The sequence below is a fragment of the Arvicola amphibius genome, chromosome 2 (genome assembly GCF_903992535.2).
Source record: "Arvicola amphibius chromosome 2, mArvAmp1.2, whole genome shotgun sequence".
NCBI classification, from domain to species: domain Eukaryota; kingdom Metazoa; phylum Chordata; class Mammalia; order Rodentia; family Cricetidae; genus Arvicola; species Arvicola amphibius.
In genome coordinates, this window is record NC_052048.2 from 132,879,889 (window position 1) to 132,898,558 (window position 18,670).

Here is an 18,670-nt window from a genome sequence, read left to right on the forward strand (position 1 = left end):
GGCTAGCCTGGTGTCTACATAGTGAGGTCCAGGCCAGCCAAAGCTACATAATCTCAACACTCTCCACCACCACCCCCCAAAATTAATTAATATGGGGCTGGTGAGGTGGCTCAGCAGGTAAAGGCTCTTGCCTCCAAAAGTGGCAACTTGAGTTTAATCCCTGGGGCCTGCATAATAGAAGGAGAGAACTCTGCCATCTGATCTCTGCATATGTGCTACAGTAAATAAACACACAGAGAGTAAGTAAATGAATGCAGTTTTTTTTTTAAAAAATTAAGTATTAATTGCTAAACCTTTTCCTTCCTGAAGAAAATCTCATTAAATAAGATCTGTATCACAAATGGTTATGTTGAAGCACTAGAGGTAGCAATTGAGGCATATTAACTCATTGATTGATTAACAGATTAATTACAGTCTGTTTAGCTTAAGCGTTGATTTGGAAATTATGCATATCTTCTGTGGGTTAATCATTAGGTATGGCTGTTAAAATGCACTTCCTGCACAGCAGAGGAACCTCACCAGTGGTAAATAAGTCACACGATGTTTTTGTTACACTATAGTACTGCTAAAAATATTTCTTCAAGATTTGTTTATTCTTTTTTTTTTTTTTGTTTTGTTTTTTTTTTGTTTTTTTTTGTTTTTTTTTTTTTTGTTTTTCGAGACAGGGTTTCTCTGTGGCTTTGGAGCCTGTGCTGGAACTAGCTCTTGTAGACCAGGCTGGTCTCGAACTCACAGAGATCCGCCTGCCTCTGCCTCCCGAGTGCTGGGATTAAAGGCGTGCGCCACCACCGCCCGGCAAGATTTGTTTATTCTTAAGTGCATGGATGTTTTGCCTACATGTATGTCTGTGCGAAGGTGCCAGATCCACTGGAACTGGACTTACAGGCAGTTGTGAGCTGCCATGTGAGTAGTGGATCCTCTCATAGAACAGCCAGTGTTCTTAACAACTGAGCCATCTCTTCAGCCCCTAATATTTTTAATCTTATTATTTTCAAAGGGGTGCTTTAGTTTATTGCTGTTTTGCTTTGCTTTGACTTGGTTTTAGTTTTTTGAGATAAGGGTTCTCAAGTGTAGGCTGTCCTAGAACTTACTGTAACCCAGGCTGGCATTAGAGTCACAATATTCCTCCATCACTGCACAACATTGGGCCTCTCAGACGCTGAGATTAAAGGTATGAGCCACCATGCCTGGTTTAGTTATCGTTAAAGTTCTTTGCTTCAGCCGATCATCACAGAACCTGTTAAGAGTAATAGAGTGTAGTTTGTAACTTACGTAGAGAGAGCAAAACATCCCACTATTCAAAGAAGATAAGATGAGCCAGGCTTACTGTAATGTAACTATTGCCTACAGGCATGGCTTTCTGTGAAAAAATAATAGTCACAACAACGAATAGAGCTTTAGGCTCTACCTGTCTTAATATTTCACCAGAGCATAGAATTCTCTTTACCATAATGATAAGCAGGTCTTCTTCCTAGACGATGTATTATCTCCACTTGTGAGATAAAGGAATAGGTTTATGAATCTGCGAGGATGATGACTAAGTGGAAAGAAACAGATCTTGTGGATCTGTGAGCAAGATGACTAAGTGGAAAGAAGCAGATCTCGGTCTGAGGTTTGGACTGAGGACCCCGTGGGTACAGTGCTTGCTGTGTAGGTAAAGACCTGAGTGTGGACCCCCGTTCACACTAAGAGGAGCAAACAGACCAGAAAATTATTAAAAACGCCCAAGTGCATGGCTGACAGCCCAGGTGAAGAGTAGTGGGACTGTGTCAGCTTAATGTCTGTAACTAAAAACTGCTCGGAGGGGTGGGGCAAATTCACACACAAACAGCGCTGAAATCAAGGCAGAGTAAGGGATGGTTCAGCAGTGAAGAGTCCCTATGGCTCGGGTAGAGGACCCAGGTTTGGTTCCTAGCACTGAGGTGGCACTCACAGTCCTCTGTCACTCCAGTTCCAGGGGATCTAGGGTCCTCTTTTGGTCTCCATGGACACTGCATGCAAGAGGTGCATATATGTACATTGAAGGCAAACACACTCATATATATATATATGTATGTATATATATACATATATATATATATATAATAAAAAAATCTTATTTTTAAAAAAAGCAAGTTGTAACTCTCAGCAATGGTCATGTGCCTGCCTGTGGTTAAATTTTTGTTCATTTTTAAGTCAGAAATCTGGCAGATAATTAGCTAACCAAATTTACTTATGCTGTTATACTGAGATTAGGAACCTAGTTGAGCTTTGAAATTATGATTAGATTTTTAGGTCATTGTAAATAAATTAGAGGTACTTTTTTGAAGGAAATAAATCATTCTGCTTTCTGTAGTTTTCTTTGCGACAGACTGGAAGCTCAGCTGGGAATGGTGGCACACACTTGTAATTCCAACCCTCTGGAGGTTGAACTGCTGGGATATGGAGTTTCTGGGTTTCCTAGTAACACCTGATTCAAAAAACAGAAAAAAAAAAACAATCAAAAATATTGTTTGTAGATGGGCATTTATAATGCTGTGCTGTAATGATGTCACGGAGAGCTGTGCGCTGGGGCCATCACTGCTGGTGCTCCTTTGAAAGGTTCCAAGAACTACGAGCTAATGTTTTGTTTTGTTTTTAGTATGTCTGTGTATCTGAGTGTTCCTACATGCAGGTGCCTAAGATGGCCAGAAGAGGGCATTGGGTCCCCTGGAGATGGAGTTATAGGCAGTTGTGAGCTGCTTGATGTAGGATGCTGGGAACTGAACTCCAGTCCTTTGTAAGAGCAGCAAGTACCCTTGATTGCTAAGTCACTCTCCAGCCCCACATGATTGGTTTTAATTTAGCCGTTGAAAATCCAGCCTTAAATCAGCATTTTGCTTAAAGGCAGTAGAGGCACTAAAACCACCAGGATTGAGAATAGCAAGAGTCAAACTGCCTTCGTTCACAATCCTGATTGTCTCACAATTTGGCTCTGTAACCTCAAGAAAAATTACACCTCTAGCCAGGCATAGTGGCACATGCCTTTTACCCCAGTGTCTAGGAAGCAGAGGCAGGTAGATCTCTGTGAGTTTGTAGCCAGCCTGACCTACATAGAGTTTCAGGACACCTCAGCTACAAAGGGAGACCCTTTCTCAAAAGAGATAAATGAATGAATGAAGCATTATAGCTCTGTAAATGCAAGGTTTAAGTGTGAATCCCTAGGAAATAGCCCCACTGAGACCTGTACATGTTCAACACTCAGTAAGTATTGCTGTTGTTGTTAAAGACACACTGCACTGCTGTCTCTGTCACTGAGTCACAGATTAGTTTAAATAGAGGGGAAAACGGCAGACCAGTTAAGCAGAGCGGAAGATGCCAGTTTCCAGTGCAAGGATGGGGAAATCCTGCTCCAGCTGCAAATGTATCTACCAAATATAGCATTCACCAAGAGCTTGACTAACGCTAAATCCACAGATTCTCTGCTCTCTGCAGCGCTCTGTGTTCACAACATGGTACTGAGTCACAGCCAACAAATACTCACCAAGTACTATGCTTGGCACTCGAAAGATAATGATAAAAATGCCACGCAAATTTCTTAACACTGTAGGAGTGGAGATAATCCAGAATTAGCCATGATGTTTTCTTTACTTCCTTTTAGGGGGTAGTAGGGACATTGAGAGGATGTGAAACTTTGGAGATAGTCAAAACTTTTTCACAGGGCTTCCACCGGAAATGTCAAAGCTCTACACAGAGAGGCTCAGATCCATGCACTCAACCAAGTATAGGGCTTGGGTGTCTTACCTTAGAGAAAGATGCCCAGGTGGTTTCTGTGCATAACCCCAAAAAGAGGGGGGGAAATAGTCAGCAGGTGTTATTGTCCTTTTAAGACAGGATCCCCTGTATTCTGGGGATCTAGCCAAGGGTACCTTCTGAGTGTTGGTTGTACAAGTTTGCATCTCCATACCCGTTCTTCTTTGGTGTTTGCTCACGTGTTTAAGTCCATTGCTGGAGATCAAACCTGGGGCTCTATGTATCCTGGGTAAGCAATTCTATCAGCTAAGCTGCTCTCACAGCCCTGTTTGAGTCTTTTGTTTTGTTTTTATTTTTTGAGATAGGATTTTACTCTGTAGCCCAGGCTGGCCTTAAACTTAATGCAGTGCCTGCTAGCCTCCAACTTGAGGTTATTCTGCCTCAGCCTCCCTAGTGGCATAAACCATCCCTAACTCATCTTTTAAAACACCAGCTATATTTGGGCAACATAGCCATAATTGTAAATCACATGTATGTGTATACACCATGTGCATGGCTGTGCTAGTCAGATCCCCTAAAACAGGAGTTATGGATGGTTGTGAGCTGCCATGTGGGTGCTGAGAATTGAACTCAGGTCCTCTGATGTGGGATTCCCCTGTGTGTGCTGTGAATATGTTCTATTACCATTGGTTAATAAAGAATCTGCCTTCAGCCTATGGCAGCACAGAATAGGGCAAGGCGGGAATTCCAAGCAGAGACAGAGGAGAAAAGAAGGTGGAGTCAGGGAGATGCCATGTAGCTGCCGAAGGAGACAGGCACCTGGGAACCTTATCCCACAAGCCTTGTGGTAAAATACAAAATAATAAAAGTGGGTTAATTTAAGATGTAAGAGTTAGTTAATAAGAAGCCTGAGCTAATTGGCCAAGCAGTGTTGCAACTAATATAGTTTCTGTGTCTGGGTGGTTTGGAAACAAACAAGCAGTCTCTGACTACAGTCCTCTGCAAGAACAAGTGCTCTTACCCATCAAGCCATCTCTCCAGCCCCTGGTTACTCTGAATTTAAGGCTAACCTGGGCTACATGAGATCCTATCTCAAAAAATAAACAAGACCCAGTAAATTAAAACAACTGTGATCACATTATTTTTTGGCTTGAAAATATTTAATACAGGCTGGGTGTAGTGCTACACACCTAAAGTCCCAGCCTCAGGAGCCCCAGAAGAGAGAGGATCGTGAGTTTGAAGTCAACCTGGGTGACATAGAAGACTATCTCGAACAGAAACAAACCATTCAGGGCTTATTATATGAACTCAGAATTTCTGATGTAGTGAGAGACCAAGATTCCTTCGTGCCCTGGCCCTCACCTACCTTTTCTGTTACTCCCTTTTAAGTGCTTTTGAATCTAATCAAATGTATTGAACCCAGTGTGCCATGTGACCTTTCCCGTCTAGGGTGCCTTACTGATTTTCCTGGGGGACGCTCTTTGTGCTGTCACTTGACCTTGCTGCTTCAGGCAGGAGCACACTGCCATCTTCCTGTCACTCCCCAGTGTCTGTGTCTGCTCTGCCACACTCTTCTTGGCGTGGCGATTGCATGTCTGTCACCATAGATGTCTAGTTAACTGTTCCGATAAAGAATCTTATTTTTTATGAATATGTACTCAAGAAATGTGCCTCTTATCCTTTAATTAAGAAATAAAAAGGCGGCCCCAATGCTAAGGCAGAGCAGTAGGTCTCTGAGTTTCTGTGAGTTCAAGGCTAGCCTGATCTACACAGCAAGTTCTAGGACAACCTGTCTACATAGTGAGATCCTGTCTCAAAGCAAACAAATGACAACAAGGAGCTGGAGAGATGCTCAGCGCAGTGGTTAAGAGCACCAGTTCCTCTTCTAGGGACCTGGGTTTGGTGCCAAGCACCCACATGATGCCTCATAACCATTCATAACTCTAGTTTCAAAGGATCCAACACCCTCTTCTGACCTCCTCAGGTGCCAGGTCCATTTGCGATGCACAGACAATTATTCACATAAAAAATAAATAAAACAAATAGTGGGATGGTGGTGGTACAGGCCTTTAATCCCAGCTCTCTCAGGAGGCAGAGAAAGGTGGATCTATGAGTTCAAGGCCAGCCTGGTCTACAGGGTGAGTTCCAGAATAGCCAAGGCTGGAGAAACCCTGCCTCGAAAAACCAAAAAAAAGAAAAAGGAAAGAAAGAGAAATAGACAGGCACTGGGCACTGTGACCCACAGCTGTAATAGATGTATTTCAGTGATAGAGCACTTGCCTACTATACCCAGGGCCCTGGGTTCCACCCAAATTCCTAGCAAAAAGGAGCCTGGGTCAGGATGATTGCTAGGCCTGTGCTACATAGCAAGACTGTCTCCAAACAAACAAAAGTCAAAAAGACTCAGGGGCTGGGGAATGGCAGTAAGAATGCTTGCTGCACAAACCTGAGACCTGAGGTTGAACTCTCAGAACCTACATAAAATGCTGTACTATAGGGTGGGAGCAGGAGGATCCATCCCTGGGGCTACTGTCAGTCAGCCTAACTCTAAGTCCATTAAGGGACCCTGTCTCAAGGGAATAAGGACAGCATGGTAGAGCAGGACATGTGTGCACACTTGTACACATGTATACACATCTACCTCTGTGTTCTTCCCCACCCCCTCTCCTCCACAGAGAGAGAAAGAGGGAGAGGGAGAGACTCCAAACATTTTTTTAAAGATTTTATTTATTATGTATACAACATTCTGCCTCCATGTATGCCCACATGCCAGAAGAGGGTGCCAGATCTCATTACAGATGGTTGTGAGCCACCATGTGGTTGCTGGGAATTGAACTCAGGACCTCTGGAAGAACAGCCAGTGCTCTTAACCACTGAGCCATCTCTCCAGCCTGACTCCAAACATTTTTAAAACTTCTTTAATACTAGCAAATTATTTTCATCTTCTACCTATGTCATTGATCTGCTTCTATCTGTTCATTTGGGGGGTATCTTATTGGCAAACAGGAAACTTTATTGTTTTTTTTTTTTATGGCGTGTGTATAGCTGTTTTGTCTGTGTGTATGTCTGTGCACCACATGTATGCCTGGTGCCTGCAGATGTCAGAAGAGGGGGTCAGATCCTTGAACTGGAGTTGCAGGCAGTTGTGACCCACCTGGTGGGTGCTGGGATTGACCCCAGGTCATCTGGAAGAACAGCCAGGGCTCTGAACCACTAAGTCGTTTCTCTAGCCCCCAATAGGTATTTTCTAAGAATTCTTTGGTACTGTTGGCTTCTTCAGTGGCCTGCAGCTCTGTCAGTGATCCCATTCTAAGAACCGTCCTGAGCCTTGAAAGTGCCGATTTCATTGGTCGGTAAAGCACGTGGTCTCTTTAGTACATGGTATATGTCTAGAAAGGATGTGGTCTTGCGGGCAGGGTATGAGAAATTTCCAGAATGTGATGTAATCGTGAGTATCTGGTGTTGCCCGTTAGAGAAGAGGTTCCTCTATGTATGAAAAGTTAATAAGGAGTTTCATCCAGACGGGTGAGTGTGTGCTATCCCGGGGCAGATTGTCCGGGAAGAGAGCACATAGCTCCCCACCCCAGCTCCTGCTGCAGGGTTTCTGTGTTCCACTTAATCCTGCCCTCCCCCTACATCCAGCCTTGTGTCTGAGGTGGCCTTGGAATACCAGGTATCCCTGTTTCAGTGCTGAGGAGTTTCATCCAGACGGAACCTTCATCTGGTGATGAATGGAGATAGAGACAGAGACAGAGACAGAGACATTGGAGCATTGGACTGAGCTCCCAAGGTCCTAATGAGGAGCAGAAGGAGGGAGAACATGAGCAAGGAAGTCAGAACCGCGAGGGGTGCATTCACTCACTGAGACGGTTGGATAGATCTAATGGGAGATCACCAAGGCCAGCTGGAATGGGACTGTTGGAGCATGTGATCAAACCGGACTCTTTGAATGTGGCTGATGGTGGAGGCTGACTGAGAAGCCAAGGACAATGGCGCTGGGCTTTGATTCTACTGCATGGACAGGCTTTGTGGGAGCCTTGTCAGTTTCGATGCTCACCTTCCTGGATTGGGAGGACCTTGAACTTCCCATAGTGTAGGGAACCCTGAATGCTCTTTGGCCTGGAGAGGGAGGGAGTGGAGGTGTGGGTGGAGGGGAGGGGAGGGAAGTAGGAGGAGGGGAGGAGATGGAAATTTTTAATTTTAAAATTAAAAAAAAAGAAAAGTTAATAAGTAGTTGGCTGCCAGGAGATATGAAGACTTTTCTGGCATCAGACCAAACAAGATGCTACAGATCATGACATTTTATCACATGTACTCATGTTTGAGAAATTAATTTTTTTCTACTATATTTATTTCCTCTGAGAATGTCAACAAGAAAATGGATACAGTGGTGTCTTTGATATTGAAGTAAAGCAGGTAACTACATTGGTTCTGAAAGCAACATGAAATGTCATGATTTTGGAAGTGGGTCACTTAGTAATAATCCACCGAGAAGCAAAGCCTGCTCTGTCCCCTGACTGGCACGTGTCTGGTGCCCCTAGATGTGAACAGCTGCTCCTCTAACTTGGTTGCTCCATAGGAATTAGCTCCTTGTTTCACAGAGGACAATTGATTTAAAAGACCCAGAGGCCAAAGTATAAATTTAGGACTAAAAGTAAGCTAATCTATCCATTCTCTCCCATCGTTAGTCAACCTAAAGCAATTGATTAATTGATTATAACTCAGTGCAGCCATTAACATTAACAGGCTTGAAGGTTTAGATGTTCGTCTGGAGACAGGAAGGCAGACGAATAGCTTAGATTGAAGTCTAGCCTGGGAAGGCACGTTATCAGGCCAAGTCCAAGTCAAGCACTGTGACTCCCGGCCTTTTATCACAGCACTTGGAAGGGTGAAGCAGGAGGCTAACCTGGACTTATCTCCTGAGATCCTGCCTACACAAACAAACAAACAAACAAAAAATGCAGAGGCCTGACTCTGCCCCAAATCTACTTCTTGCATCCACTTTTCCATTTTGAATTTCCCCCATTAAATGAGAAATTATTTTTTAAAGGTTCCTTACTTGGAAATGGAATTAGTTTAAGGAAGGTGTGCAGGTGCATGGGTAGGTGGAGAGAGAAATCTCTCCTTTCCTCTGAGCCCTCTAGCTCTCTCTGAGCTAACTCCCCAGAAACTTCACATGAATGTACTGTGTGCAGCCTGCAATTCAGTAAAGCAGCAGCGCCGTTGCAGTTACCGTTAATGTAGCTTCTTTTTTTTATGTCAAATTTATTTATTTTTTTTTTTGGTGACTATTTATTTATTAAAAATTTCCACCTCCTCCCATCCTCCCATTTCCCTCCCACTCCCCCCACTGCCCCTCCCCCTCCCTCTCCAGTCCTAAGAGAAGTCAGGGTGCCATGCCCTGTGTGAAGTCCAAGACCCTCCCCTCTCCATCCAGGTCTAGGAAGGTGTGCATCCAAACAGACTAGGCTCCCAATAAGCCAGTACATGCAGTAGAATCAAAATCCGGTGTCATTATTATTAGCTTCTTAGTCAGTCCCCATTGTCAGCCATGTTCAGAGAGTCAAGGAAGTCAGGACCATGAGGGGTGCGTTCACCCATTGAAATGGTGGGACAGAACTAACGGGAGATCACCAAGTCCAGTTGGAATGGGACTGATGGAACAGGCAACCAAACCGGACTCTCTGAATGTGGCTGACGGTCGAGGAGGACTGAGAAACCAAGGACAACGGCGATGGGCTTGAACTCTTCAGCATGGACGGGCTCACTGTGAGCCTTACCCTTCATCTGGCAATGGATGAAGATAAGAGACACAGGCCCACATTGGAGCACAGGACTGAGCTCCCAAGGCACAGATGAAGAGCAGAAAGAGGGAGAACATGAGCAAGAAAGTCAGGACCACGAGGGTTGCATCCACCCATGGAGACAGTGTGACTGATCTAATGGGAGCTCACCAAGGCCAGCTGGACTGGGACTGAATGAGCATGTAATGTAGCTTCTTCAAACCATTTTGTGCAAGCTACTCTCTCCGAGACAGGGAGGACTCAGCAACTACATGAATATTTCTTCCTGGAGCTTGAATAACTTTATCAGTGGCTATGCCACTGAAGACAGTGACACCCCTCTTTCCAACAGCCACTAACTGCCACAGTGGTATCTCAGAAAGGATTGGAACCTCATGAACCTGAGCCCCTCTCCCATGCACGAGAAAATGCTGACAGGTCTAATTCTGTGCAGGTCTTGTTCAGGAGACCACAGCTGCAATGAGCTTGTGAGTGAACCAGCTGTTTCATGCCCCAAAGACAGGTCCACAGCACTCTTCCCCGTCCACTGGCTCACAGATTCATCTGCTCTCTCTTTTGCAATGGAGCCTTGGGCCTTGGGTGGAGTGATACAGATGCCAGTTCAGGAGCCAGCTCTCAGCAGTTATCCACTCTCAGTACTTTGAGTTTTTCCATTAATTGCTGGCCATTGCCAAAAGAAGCTTCTCTGACAAAGGCTGAGGGAAGCGTTGCTCTTTAGGTATAGATGTATTTAGGTATAGATGTATTTAGGTATAGATCCTATATACAGGATGTCCATTTAGCAAAGCTACAGTAATAGGTTCTCCACATGACCTATGATCTCCCCAGCCATGGGCTCTTAACCAGGACGTAATACCAGGCATGAGCAGAATATTATTTTTTATTTAGTATTTAAGAATCAGACACTTTGGAGTCTGGTATGGTGGCATACATCTATCACCCCAGCAGTTGGGAGGTAGGGGCAGGTGATCAGGATGAGTTCAGAGTCACCCTAGGCAGTCTAGCAAGTTTGATACCAGCCTGTGCTACATGACATCCTGTCTTGTAAAAAATAAAAAAGAATTAAATATTTTGATAACACACTTGCGAATTGAATATAGCCGAACAATGATTTGTCACTTACTGAATCTCAGAGAAAGTAGCATGTGGACACTGTGACCTGTTTTTAATCCAGACATGAATACTAGAAGGGTGGCCCAATGGGTAAAAGACCCTATGCACATACCCGTACTACACACATAGACACACACATGTAATTTTTTTAAAGACAGATAAAAAACAGAGTAAGTGGCATGGACTGACTTGGTGGCATATGCCAGCCACTCATTCTGCCAGGGTAGAAGGGTTTCCATTTTGAGGCCAGCCTGAGCTCCATGATGAGACTCTATCTCATAAAAACAAACAAAAAAACTAAAAACAAGTCAGAATGGGATGGCAGCTGATACAGCACTTGCCTAGGGTGTTCAAGGCATGGGATTCAATTCCCAGGGTACCACCCCAGCCAAAAGAACGGGCATAATAAGCAAGTGAAAGGATTGTTATTCTTTTGTATGAAAACTGTGAAGCAGGAGCAAGCAGTTCCGCCCCCAATAGGCCTTTTCCCTTTTGTATATGTTGGGAGGTGAGGTCGTCAGCTCGCTGTGGCTCAGGCTGGCCTGAAATCCCAGGATATGCCAATATACCCTTCTCCAAAGTAATGTCTTCATAATCTGTTACCTCTGTGGTTTGCCACAGCTCTGGCACCATGGCCTTTGAGTAAGAGCTGATCTTGTTGATTTATGTAAGCCTTAAAAATCTATTTCTGTCTACAAGAGCTAGTTCCAGGATAGGCTTCAAAGCTACAGAGAAACCCTGTCTCGAAAAACCAAAAAAAAAAAAAAGAAAAAAAAAAAAATCTATTTCTGAGCCCACAGCCATCACCCTGCATGTGTTAAGGACCATAGCCAGTCCTTTGCTTCATTCTTCTTTTGTTTCCTCCAGGCCTGGTAACTACTAATGTAATGTAAATATCTTTTCTTTCAGTCCTCCTCGTCCTCTGACTAATATGAACGACACCGTGGTTAGCCACATGTCCTCTGGAGTGCCCACTCCCACCAAGAGGTAGGTATGTCTTGTACCTTGTAACTGGAGATAGACTTTTGTCCCTGATGCCACTGCCCTCTCAGAAACAAAGCTTGGGCAGAGTGTACCACTGGGCAGGAAGGCTGGCGTTCTTAACCCCACTTACAGTCAGCCTCTTAATATCATTTTCCGTTCTTATCCTCCCCTCCCCTTCTGACTCAGTATAGCTGTTGACATTCAGCTCTGACAGGTGCACCATGGAAATGCCCTGTGACAAGCAGCAAGCAGTGTGTTGGTGCATCAGGCGTGTTTAAGGTCTTTATTAACATTAAGCACAATTTACTAGTCATAAGTTTCAACAATTTTATATTTGATTTTGTAAATATCAAAGATCATTTCTACATCTGATTACAGTCTATAAATTAAATTAATCTCTTATAAAATAGTCTAAATCATTCTGTGCATGGTTCATAAGCATTTAAGTTGAAAAGCCCAAGTCCTTCAGTCTTAGTTATATAAAGAATTTGCTTTAGGGTCCTTCAAGGAAAGAAAACTCTATAAACTCTTTTCTCCTTTTTATTTAATTGTCTCTTGTTCAAAATTCTCATAGGCAAACTTAAAAGAACTGTATTGGATGACATACTTTCTATTTGATTTAAGCTGTCCCATGACCAGAGCAAATACAGAAACTCCCTCACGGGCACAACCATTAAAGAATTCTTTCAACAGTCATCACTTGAAAAGGAGACAAAAAAAATCACACAGACAGACATCCCAATTCATCCAGCATGAGATCCCATCCTCCCTGAAAAAAACCAGAACCACTTTGTGCCATACGTGTTAAGCACTTTGGATTAATGCAGCTATAGAAATGCGATCTTCCTGGTAAAATTTAATTCAATAATAATCCCAAAGGCAGTAGTGGTTGTTCCCATTGGCTAAAACTCCCAGAGCAGCGTTTCTCAAACCTGCAGAAGAGAAGAATCCCCTGGGGCACTTGTTAAAAATACACATTTCTGGGGCCATGTCAGACTCGATGAATCAGAGTCTCCGAGAATAGGACCGGGAGAGGCTGTCTGTTTAGCAAGTTCTTCAGGTGATTTTTGCCATCAAACCAATTTGGGGAGTAGCCTTAGCAGGAAGCCGAGGAGCTAGCAGCAGGGCCACCACCCTAGAAACAGGACTCAAAGGCGAGGAAATCAGTGACCTGGTGAGACAGCTCTGCCTGTGTGGAGACTCAGGACCTGGATGGACCAGGTAAGAGCACTGCCCACTGCCTCCTCAGAGCACTTCCGGGAGAGAGACAGCCTTGCTGTGTAAGAGAGCCACGTAGAAGGTGGTATGTGGCACTGTTTTAAGTCGTTCTTCCTGCATCTGGATCCAGTCTTGCCTGACATGTTTCAATTCTTTAATCTGTGGGGTCAGTGATGACATTTGCCTTGTGGGGGTTTGCGTGAGGATTTAATAAACTGCTTTTATTATTTTAGAGGTAATTGGAGTAAGAGGCCCAGTGAGAAAGACAGAGAATAGGTTACAAATGATGGCCTCAAGGATCGAGAGCAGCTGACTGCCTGTCCTCAACTTATATATATCCATAACATTTAAACCCTGCCCTCTCCATTGGGGATGTTCTCACTTTAAAATTAGAAGACAGGGCAGGTTGTTAGAAGAATTCAGCTTGGAAATTTATGTTAACTCTAGTAGCATCGCCTACCAATCAAGGGTTTGCTTCATCTGAATTCTTCTAGTTTACTATTTTGTTCCCCTCCATCATCGTGGTACCTGAGAGCTCCAAGTGTCAGGGAGTACCAGGATAAATGCAAGAAGTGCAGTGACCCAGGCTGAGTGCGGCTGCAAGAGGTCATCAGAAAGAGAGTGTCCTTCTGACAGATTTCCAGGCTTTGGGAAGATTGACAGAAGGGACTGTGGACCCACATTAACCATGGCCACTGTCACAAACAGGCTTACCTTGCTATATTACCCCCAAGTCCCAGTCATCAGTGTCAGACCTAAAATTATGTCTTCCATTTTATTAGAGCTGGTTCAGGCAGGAGAATATATTCCAGATTAAGACTTATAAAGTCAGCATTTCAGCTGGCACCTTGGTCTGTGTGAAATTAGTCCTAGAGCAGATATCACAGTGTATCCATGGCAACCAATGGGCTATGCATCTGGGAGAAGCACAGCGCAAGAGGAACCACTTGGGCACAGGATGCCCTACCCTGACATTGTACTGTTAGGATCCTGGGGATTTTATATACATCCAACAGAACATGGTGAGATGTCCCCTGGATAACAATAGTTCATACACGTGACATTTTGTGTCTCCCGTAACCAAGCAGTCTAAATTGCAGGAATTGCAGGTAGCATCTTCACTTCCTCAAGATTCAGCACGTTTTATTCCTGCTCTGCAGTGGTGTAGTCAATCCTGTGTTTCCAATCTGTGAAAGCCAAGAACCCAGCATGTCTTCCCCAACATGGAGTCTGGTGCGACCGGGGCAGGCAGGGATTCCCAGACGGAGGGTGCAGCTCTCCAGAGATAAGCAGTTTTCTTGTGGAACTCAGCACAAAGATCAGACCAGATCAAACAAGTAATGTGTACTGTAAATAAAAATAACTTAAATAGGAAATCATTGGGGCTGGAGAGATGGCTCAGTGGTTAAGAGCACTGACTGCTTTTACAGAGGTCCTGAGTTCAATTTCCAAAAACTACATAGTGGGTTACAGCCATCTATAATGAGATCTGATGCCCTCTTCTGTAATGCAGACATACATGCGGTCAGAGCACTTGTACAGAAAAATAAATAAATAAATATATATATATATATATATATATATATATATAAGTTTTTAAAAAAATAGAACATTTTAAGCAATTTGGTTTCTTTTCTTTAATCAGTTCACTTTTTTGAGATAAAGTTTCATGTATTCTAGGCTGGCCTTGATCTACCTTTTGAGTGCCTGCACTTCCACATCTGTTGTGTGGTCCTGGAGACCAAAACCAGGGCCTCAAACATCCAAGCAGGCACGCTTTCCAACAGAACTACGGCCTCATCTTCTACCTTTTCTTATTAGGCATTGCATATGTGAATGGTTTTGGCTAGAGTTGTCAAAAATAATGCTATATTAGCCAAAAATAAAAGATGCAGATGACTTTCTGAATGGAAAAAATTATGAAGGGCTACAAATTTTATTACTGGAAGTTTCTACTCAAAGTATTTGCTCTTTGTAATATCCCTAAATCAGGGAACTGGAGAGATGACTTAGTCATTAAGCATGCTTACTGCGAAATCATGAGGACCAGAGCTTGGATCTCAGCACAGATCAGGTAGCCTGTGCACACCTGTAATTGAACACTGAGGGGTGGAGACAGAAGGCTTGCTGGAGCTTGCTGTCTTCTAGGCTAGCTCAGAAACCCAAGCTCCAGGTTAAGGGAAGAGAGTGATGGCGGAGAACTCCTTTCTTTCCTAGGCCCTTTCTGCCTCCTGTGGAAAGTGCCAGGTTGAGGAAATCCAGGTTGAAGCCATTGGCCCACATCAGGTCTTAGTGTCTTTTGTTACTTTTCAATCCTTTGAGCCATGTACCAAACAGTGCACTCCTTTTTTCCCTAAATGATGCAGTTAAATACTCGCACGGACATTAAGGTCTGCAAATAGACTGAGCGTGCTGCTACATGCCTGGGCCCTCCTCCTACACATGCCTGTTGTCCTAGCACTCAAGAGGCAAAGGCAGGAGGACTGGAAGTTCAAGGCCAGTTTCAAACAAAATAAATAAAAAACAAACAAACAAAGATCTGCAAATATGATGGCTGCAGATTAGAAACGGAAGCTGACAGACAACATGGTATATTAAGTCACACCTTCTTGTCGTTCTTTCTGAAACACCACCAAAAACTACAGAGCCAGATGTGGTGAAGCAAACCTTCCATCCTAGTGCTCGCTAGGCAGAGGCAGTTAGATCTCTTCCTAGATGATTCCAGGCCAGCCAGAGCTATACATTAGAGAGTGCCTGTCTCAAAACTGATAGATCAGAACTTAAGAGAGAAGAAAGCTATAAGAAGTAGCAATAGCAATCAGATTTTAGAAGAAGCCAAGCAAATGAATGAGTGGTTTTGAGTGAGCAGACTAGAGACAATGAGAACAGGTAGAGCTGCAGCTCAGTGGTAGCGCATTTGACCAGCATGTATGGGGCCTGGGTTTGACCTCCATGGGGCAATAGGGAGATTCTTGAACAATGTCAATACACCTACCATTTGCTAGGAATCCTGGGTAAGGACAAGGTATCACTTAGACCTTTCTTACCTCAGCATATACTTTACAGGAGATAAAAGTTTTTCAATACCAGAAAGCACCACAGTGTGAAATCTTTCCCAGACTATGGAAAGTTTAAAGGGGGCTGCACCGTGGGAGCTCCAAGATGGCTTTCTGATTGGGGAGAACTTACTGAGTCATCCACAGAGTCCAGTAGAACAGTGAAAAACACAGTCTGCTGGTGTTTTTGATGGAGAACAACAGAGATGTGGGAGAAACTGAGAACAGAGGCAAAATGAGATTGGCTAACCGAGAAAGTAGCCACATATGTGACCTCGGCCCACTGAGTGGCTTCCTATATATAAAAAGAGGAAATTGAGTCTGATTAAAAAGCAAAACTTGGTGAAGAGTTCAGGAAACAACTGGCTGGTTGCGTTCTTCATGAGAAGCCCTTCAAGTCAACACAGGAATTATGTTTTTTTTCTCCAGTCTTTTGAAAGATGGAAAAGCATAGTAATTAAAAATTAACACATTATCGGAAGAAACGGCAGGGCCCTCATTGTTGGCAGGCACCCAAAGCCGTCCTGGGCCTGGGCAGTCTGCCAGTTTTCAGCCTCTTCTGGGTTGGGATTAGATTCCATTTCCATTTAAGATTTAAGGTGGACTTTTTACCAATTCTAACTCAGACTGGCACAAACAGAAAACTTTAGTGTTTCCTGGCAGACATTGCAAACAGCATTGAAAACTTAGTAACAGGCCCTTCCCTGCTCTTGTTGGACTGAGGGTAACATCACATCTGAACAGTCATGGCAGCACAGTGGGAAAGGAATTGGGGTGGGATACTGCTCATTGTTAAATTCAAACCAAAAGGCTCCGGGATGGTGGGTGTGGATGACGGGCTCTGGAGATTTTGTGTATTGGGCGGCCAAGAAAGAGGAAAGATAAAGTCCTGGCTTCCTTCCTGGCTTTCATTAAGGTAACTGTGGTCAAACACAGCAGGGGAACTTGGGCAAAAGGCCAGTGAGTTTCTGTTGAGTTAGAGCTGCCTGTGGGACACCATAGTGTTCTTAATGCCTAATTCTCCCATCTACCAGCAAAGGACATGCGCATGCTTAGAGCTAGCAAAGACCCCTAGAAGCTGCACACACAGTGTTCTTCCTGCCCCTCCCTTTCTTACTGACTGTCATGGGATCGCTCCCTCCCTCCCCACCTCACTGTGATTTCTTTTTCATCCATTGGTTGGTTTCATTTTTTGAGATAATCTCATGTGGCCCAAGCTGGCCTCAAACTACATATCTGGGAATGATATTGAACTGCTTCCCCCACCCAAGCACTGAGAATACAGTTATGCATCTTCATGCCCAGTTTATGGGGGGCTAGGGTATGAAGCCAGCCAGGGCTTCCTATACATCCCATGTATATACTATACAGTGCTCTACACACTGACTGCATTCCCAGTGGTGTCCCCCCCACCTCACCCACACACACATTTTACATGGTTTTATATGCCCTGTAGGCTTTGTGCTCACTTTTTCCTTGTCTCCTCCTAAGGAGCGGCCTCAGGGTTGCAGCTCTTGGGCAGGCATCTGTGCTATTCCTTGGCTTTGCACACCAAAGGAGGATCCTGTGGCAGTGCTGAGCCCCTCTTTTCCCGCTCAGGCTTGCAGTGCCTACCCCGAGATGTTTAGCATTTTCTTTGGGGGGGAGGCAGTGTTTCGGAGACAGGGTTTCTCTGTGTAGCCCTAGCTGTCCTGGAACTTGCTTTGTAGACCAGGCTGATTTCGAACTCACGGAGATCCACCTGCCTCTGCCTATTGAGTATTAGGATTATTTTCAACAGTAAAGTATCAAAACATCCCAGCTTGCTTTAGCTCTATTAGTAGTGAAGCTTATTCAGAGTCAGGGCCGTGGTCCCATTTATCTTTTCATGGGACTTGTTTCCCCACCTTGGCCTCAACTTAGTCATTTCTTTGCAATCAGAGGGATTTTTTTTTTTTTTGAAACTTGAGTCTGATGGTGTTACCATTGTAAAAAAAAAAAAAAAAGCCTTGCAGTTGCAAGTTTTCTCCAGTTTATTATAATACCATCCCCATGCTAGCCATACTCCCATCCTTCATGCTAACTGTATAGCAGCCACTAGTCACATGTGGCTTTTAAGAACTTAAAATATGGCTAATATGACATAGGAGATGACTTTAATTTCATTTTAATTAATTAGTGGGTAAAAACCTGCTTATGGCTAATTCATATGGAAAAGAAAGTAGATACGTTTTTGCTTCTTTTTCTTTTGTTGTGATCTTCATTTACAACTGTTTCCGTCGTGGTCAGTGTGAGGTAAAGTTGTTTGGCAGGCTGTCTGAGATAACAGCACCTCACCATTTCATCAGTGAAGGTGAATGGTGTCGACTGGACTCTGAGAAGTCATCCTCTGTCACCTGGCTGGTGCAGACGACTTACAGAGGATCTGACAGGTCATCTGGCCCCTGTCTTTCTCCACGGGTTCTTATTGGACAGCATCTGGCCCCTGTCTTTCTCTGCGGGTTCTTATTGGACAGCATCATTTTTCCTCTTTAGCTTGTATTGCAGTAAGGACCCAGAGGCAGTGAATCAACATTTCTTTCTCTAACTCCTTTCGCCTTTCTACATGTTTGGTCCTTTAAGAAGAGATCAAGGTAGGGGAGATGGCTTGGTGTGTAGCAGCCCTTGCTATACAGCATGAGGACCCAAGTTAGGATCCTAGCAGCCACGTTTAAAATCCAGGTGTGACTGTGTGTAACTCCAGTGCTGTTGGTGACTGGGGTGAATACAGGAGGATCAATTGGGCTACCAGCTTTCAGTAGGAGA

General features: G+C 44.1%; 1 protein-coding gene across 5 annotated transcripts in view; it reads left to right on the forward strand.

Annotated features, from left to right (window-relative positions):
* Dtnb (dystrobrevin beta) overlaps positions 1–18,670 on the forward strand; it is a 195,196-nt gene that overhangs the window by 124,619 nt on the left and 51,907 nt on the right. For all 5 annotated transcript variants that reach the window (XR_005284272.1, XR_005284273.1, XR_005284274.1 and 2 more), the window contains exon 10: positions 11,538–11,615. Coding sequence is in view for 2 of the 5 variants with exons in the window: in XM_038318843.1 (XP_038174771.1) it covers positions 11,538–11,615 (78 nt within the window). In the remaining 3 variants the exon portion in view is untranslated. The remainder of the gene's footprint in view (positions 1–11,537; positions 11,616–18,670) is intronic.